We start from the raw sequence: 20,682 nt of genomic DNA, 5'->3' as shown, positions 1-20,682 counted from the left end.
TGAGGGGGTAATTTGATATTCGGAACATTGGTAGTAATTTGAAATAGAAAAGACTAAATAAAGTGACCTTTGAATTAAATGGGTTCAGAAGATTGTGTATTTTTAATTAAAATATGCAATTAAAATTTTAATTAAAGTGTGCTATTAAAAGCAATGTAGGTGGCAAGGGAACGGCTGCAGCTTTGAGTTATGCACAGTTTGGGATAAATTGGAGTTTACTGTGTTTCCCACTAGCACTTTGTCACTGAACAGATTCTCTTCCTGTTTTCCTCTTCCTGCTCTGACCTCCCTGCAGCTCAGTGCACCTCAGCTGCATTCAGAGACCCTTGGAGTGTTTCAGCTCTCTGCTTTAGATCACTTGACCATGGTTCTAAGCAGCCTGTTTATAACTGTTCTCCTTATGCCAAGGAGCAGTTTGTAAGGGATTTTTCTGTCTTTTGTGAAGAAGCCATCCTTCTCTGTGGCATGTATTTAGATTAAAAAGAAGGGTGCGAAACAAAAGCCATTCACATTCACACACTATACAGAATACCATGTGCTGAAGTGCAGTATTGACCTGGAGTTTAAGGACCTACTTGAAGTCATAGGCCTATGACTGTTCAGAACGCTTCCTCTGTAGTGACGTTCTAGAATCCCTGCCACGGCTGTTAGGACCAAGGCTAAGATGAATGGTTTCAAAGTCTCTGAGGACCATGGGGCCACAGGTAGCTTCACAGGACTAGTAAAGTTGACCTTATTCTTGATGTTCAGCTACCAGAGGTTCTTTTTTACTTCTAAAGATAGGATTTATTGGTTTGAAGGCTTTTTGCGGGGGGGGCGGGGGGGGGGGCGGGGAGGGGTGAGCCTTGGCTTTGTTATTTTGTTCAGAATTTCTTTTGATCATGGTGGTTTCCGTAATTGTTATACTTGGAATTTAAATGTAGAGCTTTATAAGTTTTTTAAAGAAGTGATTTTTGGTTTTGAGATTGTCAATATGCACATTCTAAATTCAGAATGACTTGAAAAATAGATTTGGAGGATATGGATAAATGATGCTTGGTTTTCAAGCCTTCCTTGGTAGTTTATGACTGTTACTAGCTGATGTATACAAAAGTGGGAGAAAGTGGTTCCAGGCTAAATATTTTTTCCTTGATGTTTGACTTCCTTCTGCTTTTATTTTTAAAAAATCTGCATTCATAATAACCTGAAACAGGCACTGTATAAACCAGGTGACTTTACACTGTCACAGGAATAACAGCGTAAAAGTTCATATAGACTGAAATTGATACTTGCACAAGAAGTACTGGAATTTAAGACAGTAGGCAGCTGTCTCAAAACTACTTTTTTTTTGGTAGAGCTCTGTTAGAAAATGCGTGGTTACATTATATTTCAAGCATACTGAAGATGGTCCAGGTTCATATATAAACTAGTCGTGAATTGAGAGAAGAACATAGTGTTTGAGATTCTTGGATTCGAGTTCTGATGACTACTTTCTGCTTGTGTGTGTTTTTTTTTTTTTCTCTCTTTGGTTTGAGGATACTGATCGACCTTACCCAGCTTCAGATACCATTACTTCCTTACAGAAGAAGAATGAGTATCTCACAAGATCAATGTGAGGCTAAAATTAAACACTAAAACACCACACAGCTGAAAAATGAGAATGGGGAGAGGCTTGCCTATCTTTATATCATTTGTGATGCCTTTATATATTTTAAGCATTCAGTACATGTTTGCTGACTTGATTAGCTCACTTGAAAATGAAAATCTGTGAAGTTACTAACTCCCTTATAGTTCCAGTGCCAACATGTTAGTGCGTCTACTGCAGTGGATTTAGGAATGAAGCCGTTTAGCAGCAATTATCTCCTTTCATATTATTTTGCTTAGTGTGGTGATAACATTTTGCTTACCTTAAATACTAATTGATGAGTGTTGCTCTTCCTAATACCAGCACTAAACAACTTAGAAACTTTGTGTCAGAGAGCTTGTTTAGGGATTAATATTGTTTGAGTATACTCAGTTTCCAATAGTTGAAATTTGGTTGACTCATCATTAAAGCTAGCCATGGCTGCTTGAGGCAGTCAGATCAAAGACTCATTCAGTGGCTAGGTCATCTGATGGTGACATGGATGACATCAAAAAGTGTTAGTCGCTCAGTCGTGCCCAACTCTTTGGGATCCCATGGACTGTATGTAGCCTGCCAGGTTCCTCTGTCAATGGAATTTCCCTGGCAAGAATACTGGAGTTGGTTGCCATTCCCTTCTCCAAGGGATCTTCCGAACCCAGGGATGGAACTCTGGTCTGCTGCATTGCAGGCATATTCTTTACTGTCTGAGCCACCAGGGAAGCCCATTGATGACATTGCCTTTGGGTAAATGAGTAACAGCCACTGTGCTTCTCATTTGCACATTTAGCAAACTTTTTGAGTGTCCCCAGCATGCTAGGAGTAAGAGCTTAGAGGAAGGGCAAGAGATGGCTAAGCAGACAGGATTTTGACTTTACCCAGCAACACAACTCCAGCAGGCCCCTGCTGCGCCAGAGAGTGACTTCAGTAGGCAATAAACTGTTCCTCTGAAGTGATGAATAACTTGAAGAATTTAGAAGAAAGACATCTACTAATATTGTAAAAGTGCATCTGCCAAAAGGCAGGCAGTCTTTATTGCAGAGTCACTTCGTACCCAGACCATTAGCACCTGGCCCTTCTTAGGGCTCCCAGAATCCTTATTTGCAGTCTCAGATTCTCTCTCACTATTAAAACTGTGATTTTCAGCCTTGAGTACATGTGTTAGAGTCACTAGGATTTAAGAAACCTGGTTTGTAATAGACCAATTTAAAAAAAAAAATTGGGGGGAGGGGACTCAGACACCAGTTTTTATTTTTTTTAAGTGCTGTGGATGATTCCAGTGTACCAAGATTGAGAAAGGACTTTGATTAGAAACTGGTAAAATGTAAGTGTTAGTGTGGTGCCAACAGATAGGAGAAATGGACTCAGTGCTTGTACAGTTGATAATTTGGTTTATTTTGTTATAGAATAGCAACGTGGAAAACCACCCAGTGTTCACTTTGCGTTTCCTTCCCCTGTTGTTTTGGTTTAATTTTAAATGAATGTGTGTAAACTCCTTAACATGTAGTGGATGTTATTTTTCCTTTATTTTTTCACTGAAGTGGTCTATCTCCATTGATAGTGAAAGTTCTCATCACTGACTCAGCAGTCTCCTTGGGTAGGAATTATCCTTACTCTAGAAATAAGGAGGTTAATGACTCAGAGAGGTTAAGTTGTTTCATCAAAGTCATACAGCTGGTAAACAGTGGAGCCAGGATTAGAACTTATGTGTGTCTATCTTCTAGCCCATATTCTTTCCATCATAAAGTGCTTCCTTGAGCAGCTTTTTTAATGTTCAGCCAGTTTGAATCCTGCTCAGTGATAACAGAACTGCAACACATTTCATGAGAGGCCACTATGCATGCAGTAGACACATGATAAATGTTAAATTAGAAAAAAAGCTGAATGCTTAAAACTTCAGTGATTCACATGCAACTTTAAGAAATCACATCTTTGAGTAAATCGCAATTTCTGTGAGTAGTGTGAGGAAAAAAATTTATGAACCGAGTTTTAGGTCTCCCCTCACCCCCTTTTATAAAAACAGGAAAAAATGTTTGATTAAAGAGTATAAGTTAGTAGTGATTATCCCCTCAAAATGATAGTGGTCCTCAAAATATAATCACAAGTTTTCATGGTTATTAGGTATTATATTTAGTCTTCTCTCTCCCTCTCTCTCTTTGTATACATGTGAGGAACCACGTTAGGAAAACCAGAGTGGCCTTTCTAAATACCTGTGTTCACAAATACTTAGACTTAAGGGTACCACTTAAAAGAAAAAATATTCTCTCACTTTGCTATGAAATTGATCCAAAAATGGTAGTTTATAGAAAGCATTTGGACCTTTGCTGGGAATCTTCCAGGAAACCCTCGGTTGGTTTGGTTTGACTTTTAGTAGACTAAACCTTTTAATGACCATTTTTGTCACCACCTTTTTAGTATTTTTCATCTTGTCAAACTGAGAAACTTTGCTTTAGTTGAAAAATGGAGACCTTTAGGGTTGACTTTACTTGTCTGTGCATTCCATTGATTCCAATCTCTTGTTACTTCCTGTTCCCTGAGAATCGGGACACATCAGTGAGCCAAGGACGAGAGGTCTCAGATGATGGATAAAAGCAACAACAGACTCATTTAGAAGCAACTCTTTATTCCAAAATTTTTCTGTTATTTTTATGTTTTTTTCTTTTCTTTTCCATATATTCTTACGGGTTTGTATGTCTTCAGCCATGAATCTTTGTATTCATATTTCCCTTTATTCCTTAGCTAGGCTTTCAGACCCCTTTAGTAAATTGGGTTTAGTTTATTTGAATAAGCTCTCCTCTAAAATTAATGTACTTATGTGCACACACACATAGATTACATGTGTACACACACACACTCATGATTCTCCACTATTTTAGACTCTGAAATAATTGTACTTGGTAAAGGCTGTAAATTTATCAGGGTAATGTGTACAGAACACTGACAGATTCTTGGTTGATGCTTTTTACTTTCCAGTTTTATGTGTAAGGAAACTGAAGCTGAACAAGTCGTGCCCGTGAAGCCCACGCAGCAGCTCCGTGGCGACTTGCACCCACAGTTGCCTTGCTGCTGGGCGCTGGGGCTTAGGCAGGGCGTGTGCGATGGAACACTGGGGATGTGTGTTTTTTAAACAGCACAGCTTGCTGTGTTGTAACTGATGTTTAAACTTGAAGCTGTAATAGACAGGAGATGAAAAAGGCCGCATGTGTATTTCTAGAATTAATGTAGACTTCTTTTTACTCTTGAGAAAATATGCTGGCGTTAATGACAAGACTTTATGCCAGAACGAACACGGATGTCTGTCATCAGCGGTGGAGAACTAATGTATGCCTTTCTCCCCTTCCCTTTCATTAGGGCAGAGCTTGGGATATGGCTTTGTGAACTACATTGACCCTAAGGATGCAGAGAAAGCTATCAACACCCTGAATGGATTGAGACTTCAAACCAAAACAATAAAAGTATGTTTACATTTTTTTTTATATCTACTCACAGAACAGAGGTTGAAAAAAATTAAGGTCTCTTTGTAGCTCTTTCCTTTATTCATTTTGTGCCCATATAGACACGTCTCTGGGAGGCATAGCAGAATTTTTTGGTTTGTTGCCTGATGGGGGAGACTTTATTCATGAGTACTACATGTATGTGCTTGTGCTTAGTCCCTCAGTCGTGTCGGACCGTTTGTGACCCCATGAACAGTAGCGCACCCGACTCCTCTGTCCATGGGATTCTCCAGGCAAGAATACTGGAGTGGGTTCCAACTACATGTATTGCATTGGGCAAAAAGTTCGTTCGAGTTTTTCCATTACAATTTACAGAAAATCCCCAGTGAACTTTTTGGCCAACCCAATAATTACTTGTGTATTAACAAAGGGACAGAGCAGCAACTTTCTTAGCTAAGTATGTTATGAAACTTACTGAATTAAACTTCCATCCTTTATAGTGAATTACTTGCCTATAACTTGAAAAAACCGAATCCGTTTCTTCTAGCAGAGGGATCAGAGCAGGCAGTGGCACCCCGCTCCAGTACTCTTGCCTGGAAAATCCCATGGATGGGGAGCCTGGTGGGCTGCAGTCCATGGAATGGCTAAGAGTCAGACACGACTGAGCGACTTCACTTTCACTTTTCACTTTCATGCATTGGAGAAGGAGATGGCAACCCGCTCCAGTGTTCTTGCCTGGAGAATCCCAGGAACGGGGGAGCCTGGTGGGCTGCCGTCTATGGGGTCGCACAGAGTCGGACACGACGGAAGCGACTTAGCAGCAGCAGCACAGGGATTGACAGTCTTGTTCTGTAAAGGGCCAGGCAATAAATACGTTAGCTTTGCAGGCCATTATCAAATGTAAAAATCATTTTTAGTTCTCAGGTCATAGAAAAGCAGGTCCTTGAGCTACTGTTGGACTCTAGTCTAGCAGATACAGCTTACTTTGAGGAGACCGACTAGGAGAGTGTATATGCCACACGGGTTTTTTTTTTTTTTTTCTGTTGTAGTTTTCTTTTCGTGACAAATGGTAAATAACTTGATGGATGTTTTCCCTGCCTTTTTGAATTTTTGAAATTCTGATGTAAATTCTCTCTGGATACGAAGTTAATACAGTTGGCTGTGTAGATTTCTTTCCCTTCAGAAGATAAAAGGGACGTTGCCTCTAGCAAACGCTTAGTACACGTGCCATCAATTTTCCCTCTTCTGCCCGGTGCAGACATTCCCGATCAATCATGGCAGCCTTTCTCACTGAGTCTGGATGTGGCTTCCAAATATTTGTCAAAATAGTGTTCCAGACAACCTCTATCAATTGACTGAAGTTGGAACCTATTTTCCACCCTTGATTTAAGAAGTCAGCTCAGACCATAGCCTAGAGTGGTGAGGGGAAGTTAGTCAAGGCTGACTGTGGTATCCATCTTGCTTAGAGGCCTGTCTAGGAGATTTCTGCTCACTTTTTCAGGTATCTGGAAATGCGGTGTCATCTTTGTGTTTAAAAGTTGCTTCTCTCAGAGTTGTCAGTTAAGGTAATTCATTAGCCTGGGGTAGTTTTGACATCTCATTCTTTATATTTATTGGCTCGGAGGAAAGATGCCTCCCACCTCTGTCTCATCTAAAGGAAACTGTATGCAATGACCCCCAAATATACGTGAAGGTAAGATGTCTGCGATTCTACATGCTTCTTGGTCAAGAAAACGTCCCAAGTACGAAATGGCTAATTACTAGATCTCTAGTTTATTCTAAGATCACAGCGGACTTGTTTGTTTTGACCTTGGTTTTTCAATCTGGAGTGTCTTTTCTAATTGTCTACTCTTCTTTGCCTACTCTCTGTTACAGAGATGAACATTTTAATAGTATTTCTAAGTGTAATGCTCAAGTACCTTTAAAAAAGAAGACATCCAGCATCCAGTTACCTTTTCTTATTGTTTTGCGAACACTGTCCTACTGCAGATTTTTGTGAGGCTTCTCAGTGTCAGTTGACTTCAGGATTGTTGCTCATGAATCGTTGTTAAGAAAATGGAATACTGATGGTTGGATTGACACGCCCTTTTCTCCATTCCAGAAATAAGCACCCTTGTTTCACTCCTAGTGGGTCGGTTCTTTTGCTCTACATCAGTTCTTTTTGCAGTAAGGTCCACACAAAGGTAGAAATGCAGGAGAAATGGGTCTCCATAGAAGAAATGTCCATGGCCTGCAGAGAGACCTTTGGTGACAGCTGCCGCCTCTGTCTGTCACCGGGCCTTCTCTTCCGGGCCCAGCTGCTCAGGCAGAATACATGCAAGAAAGGACAGTCATGCCTTGTGGCTTTTATACCGTGACATCTGCCACTTCTCTTCAGATTTTCTGGGAAGGGGGTGGGCGTGGTAGGTAAGCAGCAGGCTTCTTCTTTCCCACCCCTCTCATTTGGTTCCGACAGGAATATCAAATTACAGCTGGTGGCCTCAATTTGGCCCCGATTTATCTGAGGCAAAGCAGATCATTTCCCAAAACTACATAGTACCATTTTTGTCTGTCTGTTCTTTCTGATTTTTTTTTCAATTAGATGTATCGTGTGTTCTCATGCAACATCTGAGCAAGGTTTTTCCTAGTGTTCCCTGCTTTCATAGTTTTGGGAAGCTGTATTTAAGCCTTTCTGTTTTCCTATTCTGTGAATCAGTTTCTCTTTTTGCTTCCTGCAGTCCATCCTGGTGGAGGCTCTGAAGCTAATCTTAAAAAAGCACCACTTTCCTCATACTGCTTCTCACTCAAAATTCTCTTCTATTCCCCTACTGTTTTACCATATCATTTGGCTTAACTTTGGAGTGACCCAGCATTATCACTGAGTACTGTTCTCCACAGTAGTCAGGCTGGCTCTTCCATGGCAGGCTCATCTTATGCACAGCCTCTGCACAAATGCTTTTATGGCTCCCCTGGCATATTCTTTCTCACTCAGTTTAATAGCAGCAATCCCATCTTTTGGAGTCCATCTGAAGTTCTTGCTGCTGCCTTTCTGGGTTTTGCTAACTCAGGTTGGGTCTCTCCCTTCTTTTGAAATAGTCCATGAGGGATCATAGAAGTTTGGGGATGGAAGGGGACCCGTATTTAGTTCAGACTTAAGCATTAACCTCTACCCGCAGTAAAAAAGTTGAGACCTAAGTGGTAGTCACAGGGTTTAGCTTAGATCAGGCAGTTGAAGTCAGAGCTGTGACTCAAATCTTTGTCTTTTGATATCTACACTAAGACTGTTACCATGACACCATATTTTCCTTTAGAAAGCTGTTGTAGATTAATTAATACATGTGTCATTTATAAGTATGCAAGTATTTGTGCACTTCTTGAGCTCAGGTTTCTCTCATGGCTTCTGAGCCACCTGTGCATTTGTGTAGAATTCCTATTTATTGGACTATTGAATCAGTGCATCAAGTGCTGTGAAAGGTGGTTTATTTAGCAGTTTTTCCTGGGGCTTCCTGGTAGCATTAGCCCAGTAGGGTTTTGTGTAATAGATGGATGGTATGTTGAATAGATGACAAATACTCACTGTTTCTGCAATGAGTGAGGCAAGAGTCCCACAGTCACTGAGAGGAGGACGAGTTAGAAATACAGATTCCAGGACCCACTCCAGATCTACTCAATCAGTGTCCAGAGGGACGATGTGGGAATCTGTGTTTTTTTGTTTTGCAGGTAATTTGTGACAGTGAGTCTAAGACCTAACACTTAGGAACTGCCAAAATGTATATGGGTTCTCTAAATGCTTGGTACTTTTGCATGCAGAGTTCCATTTGTGTTCATCTTTTACCTTGATAATCTTGTGGATAATGCTCTTAACTGGAATGTTAATCGTGATTTTACTTTAATGCCAATTCAACATTTGAAGTAAAAAGAAGTTCATACTATCTTCACTTTTTAAAAGGTGTGGCTTAGAAATGAGAAAAACTTAATAAGTTCACCTTATGTTAGAGATTTGTTATGTACAGTAGCATTTATAGGTTAAACGTTCAAGGTGGCAATTCTCTTAAGGTTCAGTTTTTTTTCCTGGTTGAGTTAATGTCCCAGCAGCTTACATTGCTGGTGATAAGAGGCAATCATGATGAGTAAAGCCTGCCTGTGTTATCCCTAATAATGAGCTGGTAAGTAAAGTGTGGATATTACAAGATGTTTTTAGCTTTGGCTACTAGGGAGGGTAGTAAAAAGGGAGTAAACGCACACTTTTTTCCACTCCTAAGGGAAAATGAATTCTTTAGGTTAGTGGTATCAGACCTAGATTCATGCTGAGCAGAGTAAAACACTCATTTCTGAAAATACAGACTTCCCCCCCAACATCAAGTGCTGTGAATAAGAGAATATCACATATACAGTAAAATCTATATCTTGATCCGTAGCTTCTCCCCTTTCTACAGTGGGCCTAGGCAGTTTTATTCCGCCAAGTGGCTTTGCTTTATTTGAAAGTAGTAGGAGCTGTTGGGCTTCCCAGGTGGCTCAGTGGTAAAGAATCTGCCTGCCAGTGCAGGAGTCGCAGGTTCCATCCTTGGGTTGGGGAGATCCCTTGGAGGAGGACATAACCCACTCTAGTATTCTTGCCTGGGAAATCCCATGGACAGAGGAGCCTGGTCGGCTACGGTCCGTAGGGTCACAAAAGAGTCGACACAACTTAGTGACTAAACAGCAACAGCAAGGAGCTGTTATCTTAAGGAATAGAGAACTTCTCATCTTTATTGATAGGTTCCCTTGTGGCTCACCTGGTAAAGAATCTGCAGTGTGGGAGACCTGGGTTTGATCCCTGGGTTGGGAAGATCCCCTGGAGAAGGGAATGGCTACCCACTCCAGTATTCTGGCCTGGATGGGGTTGCAAAGAGTGCCTTTCACTCTCATCCCTAGAAATCCATGTCTCCTCTCTCAGAGCAGGAAAAAAACCTGTCTGGAAATGCTACTGCCTAAATTTGATTTTGATTGACTCGATTTTTCTTAATCATCAGACATAAGTCAGATTAAACCTTACCTTTGCTTAAAAATTATTAATTGACATACATTAATGTGGAATTTCTCATTAAAATAATTAAACTGCCATTTCTGTCTATACGAAAAAACTCAACAATAGGAATATTAATTAGAAATAGTAATGTCTATTCTGTAAAGTGTTCAGTTTAATAGAGAGCAATTAAGTAAAGCTTAATACACTTTTTTTCTGAGCTACTGTATTGCTTTTAATTTTTGTTAAATTTATACCTTTTCTACCTGTAGCTTATCCTTTTCTCAATTAGTAAATGTCATGTTTGTTGACTGTTTTTCTGTTTGGCATGAACTGCATCCTTAATATAGGAGGAATCTATACATTTCTAGTTTTACCCTCCGTGATATACTGTTTAAGTGATTTAACTGGTTGTATAAGCTTGGATGGACTCCGATCTTTTAACCATTTTAAGTTTCTATTTATATCCATAAGATCTTTAAAAATAATCAACTTATCACTGAGTCTATTTATTACCCGAGTCTCTTAACTTTCCATAGTGTTCCAAATTCTTTTCTAAGAAAAGGTGTAACTGTTTTTAATGAACTTATGGCTGTCACATAGGATGGTTTGGTTGAGAATGCATTTAGAGTGAAGTGCAGCACCCTGTCCTGAGGCGGTAACAGTTAACTCTTTACACGGTTGAATGTTTAGCAGACACAGTAACATTTGCACTGGAAAACTTGTCTGTCTCAACTCTGGGTTCACGATTATCTGGGATGGGGGTTGGTTTTTGTCTGTCATTTTTAGTTGTCATTTTATAAAATTTAATTCTGAACCTGAGGAAATAACCCTGTGGCTGCTGCATAAACCATCTCCCCACTCAGTAGTGGAGGAAAGGGCATGGAAACAGGAATGGGAGTGAAGGTGGACTCTAGGCTTGCCTCTTGTTGGGGGCTCTGTTTAAAGTGTCTGCAGCACTATTCTGGGGTATGGGTTTTCCAGCAGCAGGAAAGCTGAGAGTTCATACTTCTGCTGGGAAGTTTGGAAGCGGGTGTTAGGGAAATCACATAGAATTAGCTAGAGGAGAAAGCAGGGTGAGGAGTGGTGTGGAAGTGAGCCTGAGCGCAGGGTCTGAAAAGGGACGTGTGTAGGGCTGAGTGAGGAGCCTTGGCTTTATACTGTAGGTAAAGGAGGCCCAGAGTTTTCAGCAAATCAGTGACAGGGTCAGACTTGGGTGTTTCTTAGGAGGGGTACATCTGCCTTGGACTTAAACTCCGCATCCCTCTGAGCACCTCGAGCCACCTCCGGCTCTTGGGGCTTATTTACGCAGTTGATATTTCTCATGAAGGTACGAAGTGTAAATGCTCATAGAAGAAGTGTGGGCTTCACAAATTTATAAGGCCTCTTCTGTAAAGTACCCATCAGTTCAACAAGAGTATAGATCATCATTGACCTTTTATCTTGACCAGACTGGGAAATTTTGAAAGTAATAGTCTGAAGGACAGACCTCACAGTAACTAACAACTTTTGAGATGTTATCCTAAGTTTATTATTTATCTGATCAGGTCTCTGTGGAGAGACAAATGGAAACTTTGAGTAAATGATTTCTGTGCCTTTTTTAAGAAAATGAGATTGGGTGTATGTTTTTCTAATTTCATTTTTAACCCATGATCTGGAACTTTCTAGAGCCAAATTCTAAGTGTATTATTACTACATGTGATCATCAGAAACTCTTCACTGCATTTGAACAAACCTCACATCTATATTGAATCCAGTTTACAGTTTATATGAAATGAGGAATAATAGATTTTTATTTATTTTTTTTTTGAGTAGTATGTTTTTTGTGGAATGCTCTACTGTCAACTTTGATTTTTTTCTTTCTTTAAAAATCTCCAGAGGTTGTTATTATCTAGGGGATCTGGCAGGGTCCAGAACCTGGTCCTGACTTCAGGCCTGTTGTGTTATTTCTGCTCCTTATAAGCTTTGTCCATATTGGAAGATTCCCAGGGGGCAATACCTTGGCATTCTCTGAACAGCTTTTCTGTAGAAGATACTTCTCCATGGTTGCTGGAGCAAAGGCTGAGACTGCACAGAAGGAAGGTTGAAGAGTAGGGTTCCTGGGGTCAGTGTCCTAGCCCACTTCCTGTCCATCCCTGCTTGTGAGCCACGGAGGGTGGCAGTGGGAGAGAGTCTTAGCAGCTGACCTAACCCATCTTCCTTGGGAGGGATTTTGTAGATCATTTTATTACGCAAGTGTGGCCCTGCATTTCCTGCCTATTTCATACATGTACACCAGCAAAGGTATTTCTGATGCAAGGCACTGTTAGCACTTCTTTGCTTAACTTTTCTAGTGCTCTTTAAGGGTAGGGTAGGGCTTGTTGTTGTTCATGTATAACCCAGGAGAAGTAGTACTTGCTCAATTTGGTGGCTTCACCCTGTTGTTCCAGACCAACTAGAGAAGGTAAGTAGGTGTGCCGCCTTGTAACGGAGCCTCAGTTCCTTGCTGTATCTGCTTTTGTGTAGTGTGTTCATAGGACTTTTATTTGTCAGTTTGTCTGGATTCATGCCAAAACAGCAATAGTTTCTTGTAGCCCTTTGGCCAGTGAAATGAAGTGCAGGTTAAGGGGCTTGTTCAGAAGTAATATAGCTAATAATAATACAGCTAGGAACAGGAATGGGCCATGGTGGCTGATGCTGGCACTGTTTATGGTTTTCTTTCCGTTTCACGTTACTGATACTAAGATATTTATACTACTATAAACAAATCGAATAGTGTCCTGAAGACCTCGATTTGGGGCTCTTAGTACCCTGAGATTTTCTGAACCAGTTTTATTAGGTGCAGGGGGGTGGAACAGTGCCTGGTGATGGAAAAACTCTGTTGTCTTTCAGGCTGAGCACTGGAGATAGCCAGACCTCCACTTTGAGAAGAAAACTGCTCTCTGGAGATCCTGTTTAGCAGATAGGTGAATTAACATTTCAATGGTAATTGGGCAGTAAAAGAATTATTATAGTAACTTTCTCAACCTCTGTTTTGTAGGAGACCATTCATACTTCCAGAACGTTTTTCTGGCAGGATCCTTTGAGTCCTAGATGCTAGTTTAAAAATCACAGCAAAGCGGCATTTCTCTCTAAATTTGTGTGCACTCTTTAGAGAAGCATGTGTGGTCCATTTTCTTCTACTCCCATCTCTGCCAGGTTTTCCTTTAGCATCAGTTCTCAGCCACAAGTACTGCGTCAGAATTCCTGGTGGAATTTTTGCTTCAGAAAGTTTCTTGGCATGCTATTTATGAACAAGCAAGAGAGGCGGCTATGTTTTGAAAACAACACAGGAAATCTGTTCCTTACTGTGCCCCGCCCCCCTTCTTTGAGAAGCGCTCCTTTGAATGCTGCATTAGGACATACGGCCGCAAGTCCCAGATGCGTGTTCTGCTCTTGTCTGTTGGTCTAGTTTCCTCAGCTATAAAATGGTAGAGATGGTACCAGGTTACTCAGCTCCTGTGAAACATTTGGCCTGAGATCTAGAGGTAGAAAATACTTGTGTTGGCCTGTTATTTTCAGAAACAGAAGATCAAGAATATTTCATTTTTTTTTTTAGTTTGCATTTTCTATATTAAAGTGATATTTTTAGAAGTCTAGTTGGGAGGAATTAAGAAGCTAGTTTTATTCTGAAGAAAGTAGTCAACAGTGTTTAATTCTTTAATTTTGTTGGATATTTAAATAATGGCTCTAGTTACTTGAGTTATAGAGAAGTGGATTGTGAACAAAAATAAATCATGCTAATAGGCTTTCTTCTGGGTCATTAGTACCAGGTTACCTCCTCCCAGGGGAGAGAGAACCTTAATCCTTCCTGCACAGGTTCTGGGCTTGCTACTGAGTCTTGAAATGACCCTCAGGTGAGCCGCAGGAAGGAAACGCAGAGCATCTTCCTGGCCCCGGAAACTGATCATTCAGAAAATGCTTTAGTTTCCCCACAGTGCTTCTTTAGAAGTCTGGCCATTTCTGCTTGCTTCGCCCAAACAACCCTGTTCACATTCCTAGAAAGATTCTGGAGTCACATGGACTCAAGCACGGCAGCCTTTTCCAGAGACTGGCCATTGAGCCATATATAGTGGGTCTACTTCTTGGAAATAACCTTTGGGTGGGTTTTATGGACTTTGTTTTACTTCTGCATTTTTGTATTTGCTGGTGATTTATAGTCACATACACTTTCAAGATACCTGGGAATTTGTGTTATTCAGAAATTAATGCTGGTAGATGGCAAAGAGGAGGGCTTGACATCTATAATTTTTATGAGCTCCTCAGGAAATCCAGAAATACACCCCAGAGTTTGAGGATTACCTCTTTAAAATCCCTCGACATAAGGGACTGCTAAAACTTTAATGTTCGTCAGAATCACTGTGGTGCGTTGGTTAATAAAATGCAGATTTCTGGACCCTAGTCAAGACTTATTGAATATGATGACCTACAGAGTGAAGCCAAGAAAGTTGTAGTTAAACAGCCACCACAGGTGATTCTTAACAGGTGGTGGTCTAACCTGAGGACCACTGTTTAGTGGTTTACACTTGGACAGCTTTCTGGTGCTTGTTTTAAAACATGTAAGTAAGATTTTCGTTTTGTGGTCTTGTGATTAATGGGCGTAATTTTAATGAATATAATGCCCTATCTACCCTCCCCTTTCTCTTTCTCACACACATGTGCTCATGCACTCATTTCCAGAGCATTTGAATGTCATTAAATACTTCTAGCATTACAAGTACGTAAACATCATGTAGTGCCTGATTCTCAGAGCAGGGAATTTGCAGCATGGCTGTTCTGGGGCCTGTTCGTTTAAAATGGCTATTTCATAGTGTAGAGATTGGGAGTTGAATTTTGTGATCCCAGATGGTTGTGAATCCTTAGATTATGGAAGTTGCTTTTGTAGTACAATAAAAGTTGGTCTCGTTTTTATAAGTGCCTAGCCACACTCCTGACCCACCCTCCCTGATATCTGGATATTTGAACTTTCCAGGCAGGGTCCGAATAAATGGAAATTTGTGCTCTTATAAAGGACTCTTCCACATAGTGTGTTAAAAATATTTAAAGAAAAAACTTTACAGTATGCTACTTTAACTTATAAACGTTTTGACCTATGAACTGTATTTTGTCTCAAAGCTGTGGGAAAGCAGTGTGTACATACTGTTGCCTAAAGGGTTAGTATGTGTCTCTTCTGCTCAAATTTGCAAAAAGGGTTAATAAGTACTTGTCACCAACTTGCAGAATTTTCCTTCCTGTTCTTCTTCATTAACCAGTGTTCTTGGGGGAATTGTGAAATATGCATTGTCTGCAAACTACTCTGAAGCACAAAGTCAAATGAACTGTGAAGGTGAGGGCTAAAAACACCCCTCTCACCTTTGTACTTTGTTCTTTGAGTATTAAAGAACATTGATCTGCCAAGTGGCAAAGGGGATACTATTTGGCGGTTTAATTACAGCCAGTGAATGTTATTGATGCTATCAATCAGTGAGACCCAGGGAAAGGGCATGGTGCCAGACCATTCTGTGCTCCCAACAGTGTAATTAAATACCGAAGGACTAGATTCTCAAGGTAAAGGGAGGTGCTTCCGCACATCTGAAGGAGGAGTACGCTTTGTCTTGCAGCAGGGGTAAAGGTGGCTAGCCCCTGCTTACGGCCGCCTTTACATTTCTGGAGGAGTTCTGTGAATGGCAGTGGTACGGTCTCTTTTTTGTGTACAGTTAAGGTTGTTGGTGTTTTCCTTAAAAATCCTCTCTCTTTTCAGATCTTCACAACTGTCATTTAAAAGGCTCTAGAAATACAATAATTGCTTTCTGTTAAAAGCTGTTTTGGGGGGAATATTTAGCCCAGGTGTCTAATAGATATTTGGAGAATGAGAGATGGTCTTTGAATGAGACTATTAGTCCTGCAAATCAGCTCATTTAAAAAAGCTTTCCCCATGATTATTCTCTAATGTCTAATCATGTTGAGAGAAAAATATCTTGGTTGGTTTGAACTTAGAAAGCATTCAGTAATATTTCAGGAGTTATTCCTTTTAAATCATCTATTGAACACAGTTTTCATAGTTGTATGACTTAGGTCAGGTCTACAACATCTGTGTAGGTGAAACTTTATTTGGCTGTAGGGAAGGCTTGCAATAGCGTTTCTGTTATCCTTTTATCATATATTTCATACACACGCTCACACACTGTGTCTGGCACACAAATCTCCATCTAGGCCTATTTGAGAGAGAGGAAATGCCATAGCTAATCCAAAATGTTTTCTGTTACTGCCTCTTTTCTTTTTAATTGATGTATAGCTTGTAATGACGGAGGGTTACCAAAGACAATCTACCCTTGAAAGAGATTGGATTTCTGATTTTTTTCCAAAGGATATATGCATACACGTACACACTAGATCCATGACAAATGAGTCAAATCAGGCCCCAGAACAAGTCTTGGCTATTGTAATGTACTTGTAATACAGGATTGGGTTGTAGGTTGTTTATATTTCTCACAGGTGTTTGAAGGGGGATTGTTGAACTATCTTCTCCTTTGTTTAGATCAAGAAGATTGTTAGAATTTTTTTTCAGAAGTTTGAGGAATAATGTTTTTAATATACATTAAAGGTTTACTGAAACTGCCTCGTTGCATTATATAGAGCCATAACAAGACCAGTGGTCAGCCTCCCAAGTTGGGAAGGTCATATGCTTCAAAAGTCTATGTTCATCATACATGTGTTTTTCCCCTCTTCTCCCTTGCCACCAAGAGCAAAGGTATTATCATAATGTTAAAATAATTGCAAATTACTTTAAGACTGTATAATCATGGTTTTACAGTCTTGGATAGGGGATATCTGTGAGTAATTAAATAATTCTGGGGGCATTTTGAGTGGCCAGTATGTCCGGGTCAGCTTTGCTAAGTGTTGAAGCAGTGCTAAAATGTGACACGATACAGTCTTGTCCTTGACATCCCCGTGTAGTAGCGCAGACAGCACTTACTTTATGTGACCGTCATGTGGATGTGCGGTAAGTGAATGCAGACTGCAGTGGCAAAGGACATGTCACTGGCTGCTAAGAAGCCTCTGAAATGGTTTCAGAGGTGATAGGGTTTTACAAAATAGGATTATCAGGCAGAGAAAGAAGAATGGTATTACACATGAAGGGATGTCTGATCCAGAGGCACAGAGGCCATTGTGTGACATGGACCTTTCTGGAGGAAACTACATCTGAAAATGATAAAAGTGTGCTTATTCTATCAGAATGATTCTACAAAAATGATTGGTAAAAAAGATTTAATCCAACCTAGCCCTGTATTTTACATTTATCCTTTTTTTTTTTTAAGTGAAGACTTAATTTATAAGAGGAACTATAGGAATGAATTTGGGCAGATTAATTATTCGTTTGTAAACACGTTATCTTCCTTGTTTTGAAAAGATCCACTGTGACCCTTGAGACAAATGGTACTGAGAAGAAATTTCTCTTTGGAGTATTTAGTATCCACGCAGAGATAGGATCATTATATTTTCATTACAGTATGTATACACAGGCCAAAGAAGACTTAGATATCTGAGCTATAATCGTAGTGAAGTAGTTTTTTCTTCTAGTTTACAGAACAAAAGAAAACTTACTGTAGATGGTTTTCTTTTTTTTATTGCCACACTAATTTTTGACTGTTCTCCTCACCCAGCTCATTATCTCAATATTATATATGTGTGTGACATACATGTGTATTTCTGTAGCCCATTACTCCCTTTTTATAAAAGCTGGACTGTGACATTTAAGGCTGTAGAATTACTATTCATTGTCCTGTAGAAATTTTTATCCTTTCACATCTGGCTGCTTCATCCTCCCAAGATTCCAGTCTGATTCTCATTTCCTACCTTGGGTCATCCCTGCTATACTACTATATACCATTGTCATTACTTCCTAAGTTTTATTTGGCTAATAAAGCATTTATTTTTCACTGCATTTTATCTTTCTCTCCTATTTGGTGGTCTGCCCTCTGAGAGCAGGCAATCTTTGTCTTCAGAGCACCTCATGGAATACTTATGCTTTTGTTTATAATTTCTGAATGAGGAAGTTTCTATCTGTTGACTCATAAGAAAGAGTGGAGACCTGCTCAGTATACTCAAAGATGGGAAAATTGATAATATAAGTGAAATTAAAAGTGAACCTATTTCTTCCTGTTAGGTGTTCTGATTCAGTGAGGATGTGGTAAAATGATTAAGGGACTTACCAACTCTCTCCTTTTCTACAGTAAAGGAAGATGTAACTGCTATTTTTCATGTAAGATTTTCTACATAATGTCCATGACTCTCTGTCTTTGTCTATCATCTGTGTCTCTTTTGTAGATTCTTTTTTCCTCTCTCAAATCTTAGATGGAGTATGTGAAAGCCCTAGAATATTTAACCTACTGAAATTGATGTGCTGAGAACCTTTTTCTTTTCCCACACTTTACCAACCAGTAAATAACAGCTTAGTTTTTATTCTTAAACAGCTCCACTTTACTTAGATCAGCTGTGGTGTGTAGTCCCTTCTTAGGTTTCACTTTCTAACTCAGCTTTTTAATCCATCAACAATGCCTTAGACATACTAGATGCTCAGATACTACATAAATCATATTTAAAGTTTATTTTTGAAGGTAAAGTTGTGACAGGTATCCTGATAGTATGGTTTTTGTTGGAGATTGCATCTGATCACGTATCAGAATCTTGAAAGAACCCTTTAAGAAGCTTTTACTGCAGAATAACTTTCTAAGAATTGGAAGAGTACAGCTATTTTTCTATAAGCCAGTTTAACATTTCCAATGAAGTCCAAAGTGCCAGATTGTTTGGACAAGCATCGTACCTTCTAGTCATCTTGCCTGAGAGGTACTTCAGAAATAATCCCTGCAGGAGGCCGTGGAATGGATTCACCCAGCAGATACTGGCATGCTCACTTGGTGGGTGGGATATCCATATATACACACATACAGTCAGCCCTGGGGTTCACATCTGCAGATATGGAGGGCTGACTGTGTTTGTTGTACTACACTGTTTTGTATGAGGACCATGCGCATCTGTGGATCTTGGTATCCATAGAGGCCCCATGGATACTGAGATGACAGTAAATATAAGTTTCAACCCTCTAGGAGCTTAACGCCTAATACTAGAAAAGTTTTGTAAGTGCATTACAGTACTCCCGGTCACTTGGGGGCAGCAAGTGGGGAGGCTGTGAGACAGTCTTCTGCTTTGGCCCTGATGAAGAAGCCCATGTACATCTGAGTGCTGAGTCTTAATTACTGAGATTTTCCCTTCTCTAAATCTCCCCAGTGTCCTCATAGTATATTTAGTGAAAATGTCTAAAGTGAAAACCTGACATTATTACCTGCTTGTGTAGCGTTCTTGGTGTTCTTTCATGCTGTGGATTCACATGGTGTAATTGGGCATGTCATTGGGATGGCATTTGTAACCATCCCATATTCAGAAACAAACATGGAACCTATTCTAACCTGATGTTAGGCTGATTTCATGAAGTTCATTTATTGTGTTTGCTGTTGACTCCCCCAAAAGAACCCCTTTTCTCCTTTGGCATTTCACATTAAGCTCTCAGAGACCTCTGAGAAGGGAGTGAGAAAGTGGGAGGATTTGATATGTGGCGCTTTCTTTGGAGAAATTAAATTGGCCTTTCTTACCAGCCCATTTAAAGGTGCTGGATGGGAATTCCCTGGTGGTGCAGAGGTTACAACTCACTCTTTCACTGCTGAGACCCCAGGTTTTATCTCCTCCCCACTGGTCTGGGAACTAAGGTCCCACAAGCCTAGAGGTCTGTTCAGGGAAAAAAAAAGGATGCTCTATGTTGAGCCTCGAGGTACAATAGTAGGATGGCCTTTCCATCCGGGTTGGTTTCAGCCAGCCTTCAGGCTTTCCAAACCTACTCATCTGTTGCTCTCTTGTAAAATACTTGTACCATTTTGTGATGCTGTAACTACGAATTTTATTGTAATGATATGAATTTTGATAATAACTGCAATAGATTTGGAATAAGGCTTACTTGATCATTGAACAGTTTTTCTGTTAACTTAATCTTTGAACTGTTTTTCTGTTAAAGTACATCTGCTCTGTGCCAAAACTCTTTCTGTCATCTTCTCTGATCTCAGAGATAATGGTATTATTTGGGTTTCTTTCTTCCATAAATTGGGGCCTCTGATAATAATAGCCAATTAATACTCTTGTTATGAGAATCAACCAAATTAATAAGTGTAACATACCCAGAACAACGCTTGGCACATGGTAAGCACTTAATAAACACTAGGAACTATCATCATCTATATTGTTACATGATTTTACACATATGAAATCATTATATTATGATTAAAGCATTATTATTGTTCTCTAGCTCGGTACTCTTAGTTTTATTACTTCATGTGATCCATGTAAGGTCACTGTGAGGTAAGAACTATCATTAACCTCAAATTACAAATAAAGACATAGAGGCTTCAAAGAACCTAAGGAAATATTCCCAAGTTATATAAATGGTAAGTGACAGAGCCAGGACCTGAACTTGGCTTGCGAGCACCCCATGCCCTGTGTTTTTACTGCTTCGTGGCTCTGGACAGTTAGTTCTAGCACATGCACCAGTTTCAGGGCACTGGCAGTTCAAAGTATGCTCTCTTGTGGCCTGAATTTCACCAGTGATAGTGTATTCTCTT

At 40.0% G+C, this 20,682-nt stretch overlaps 1 protein-coding gene across 8 annotated transcripts in view; it reads left to right on the top strand.

The window, feature by feature from the left end:
* ELAVL2 (ELAV like RNA binding protein 2) overlaps nucleotides 1-20,682 on the top strand; it is a 140,167-nt gene that overhangs the window by 94,084 nt on the left and 25,401 nt on the right. For all 8 annotated transcript variants that reach the window (XM_069574145.1, XM_069574141.1, XM_069574137.1 and 5 more), the window contains one exon: nucleotides 4,952-5,055. In XM_069574145.1, coding sequence (XP_069430246.1) covers nucleotides 4,952-5,055 — 104 coding nt within the window. The remainder of the gene's footprint in view (nucleotides 1-4,951; nucleotides 5,056-20,682) is intronic.

This window comes from Ovis canadensis, chromosome 2 (assembly GCF_042477335.2).
Source record: "Ovis canadensis isolate MfBH-ARS-UI-01 breed Bighorn chromosome 2, ARS-UI_OviCan_v2, whole genome shotgun sequence".
Taxonomy (NCBI): Eukaryota; Metazoa; Chordata; class Mammalia; order Artiodactyla; family Bovidae; genus Ovis; species Ovis canadensis.
The sequence above is the reverse complement of the archived record's forward strand: the minus strand, read 5'-3'. Positions and strand labels throughout refer to the sequence as shown.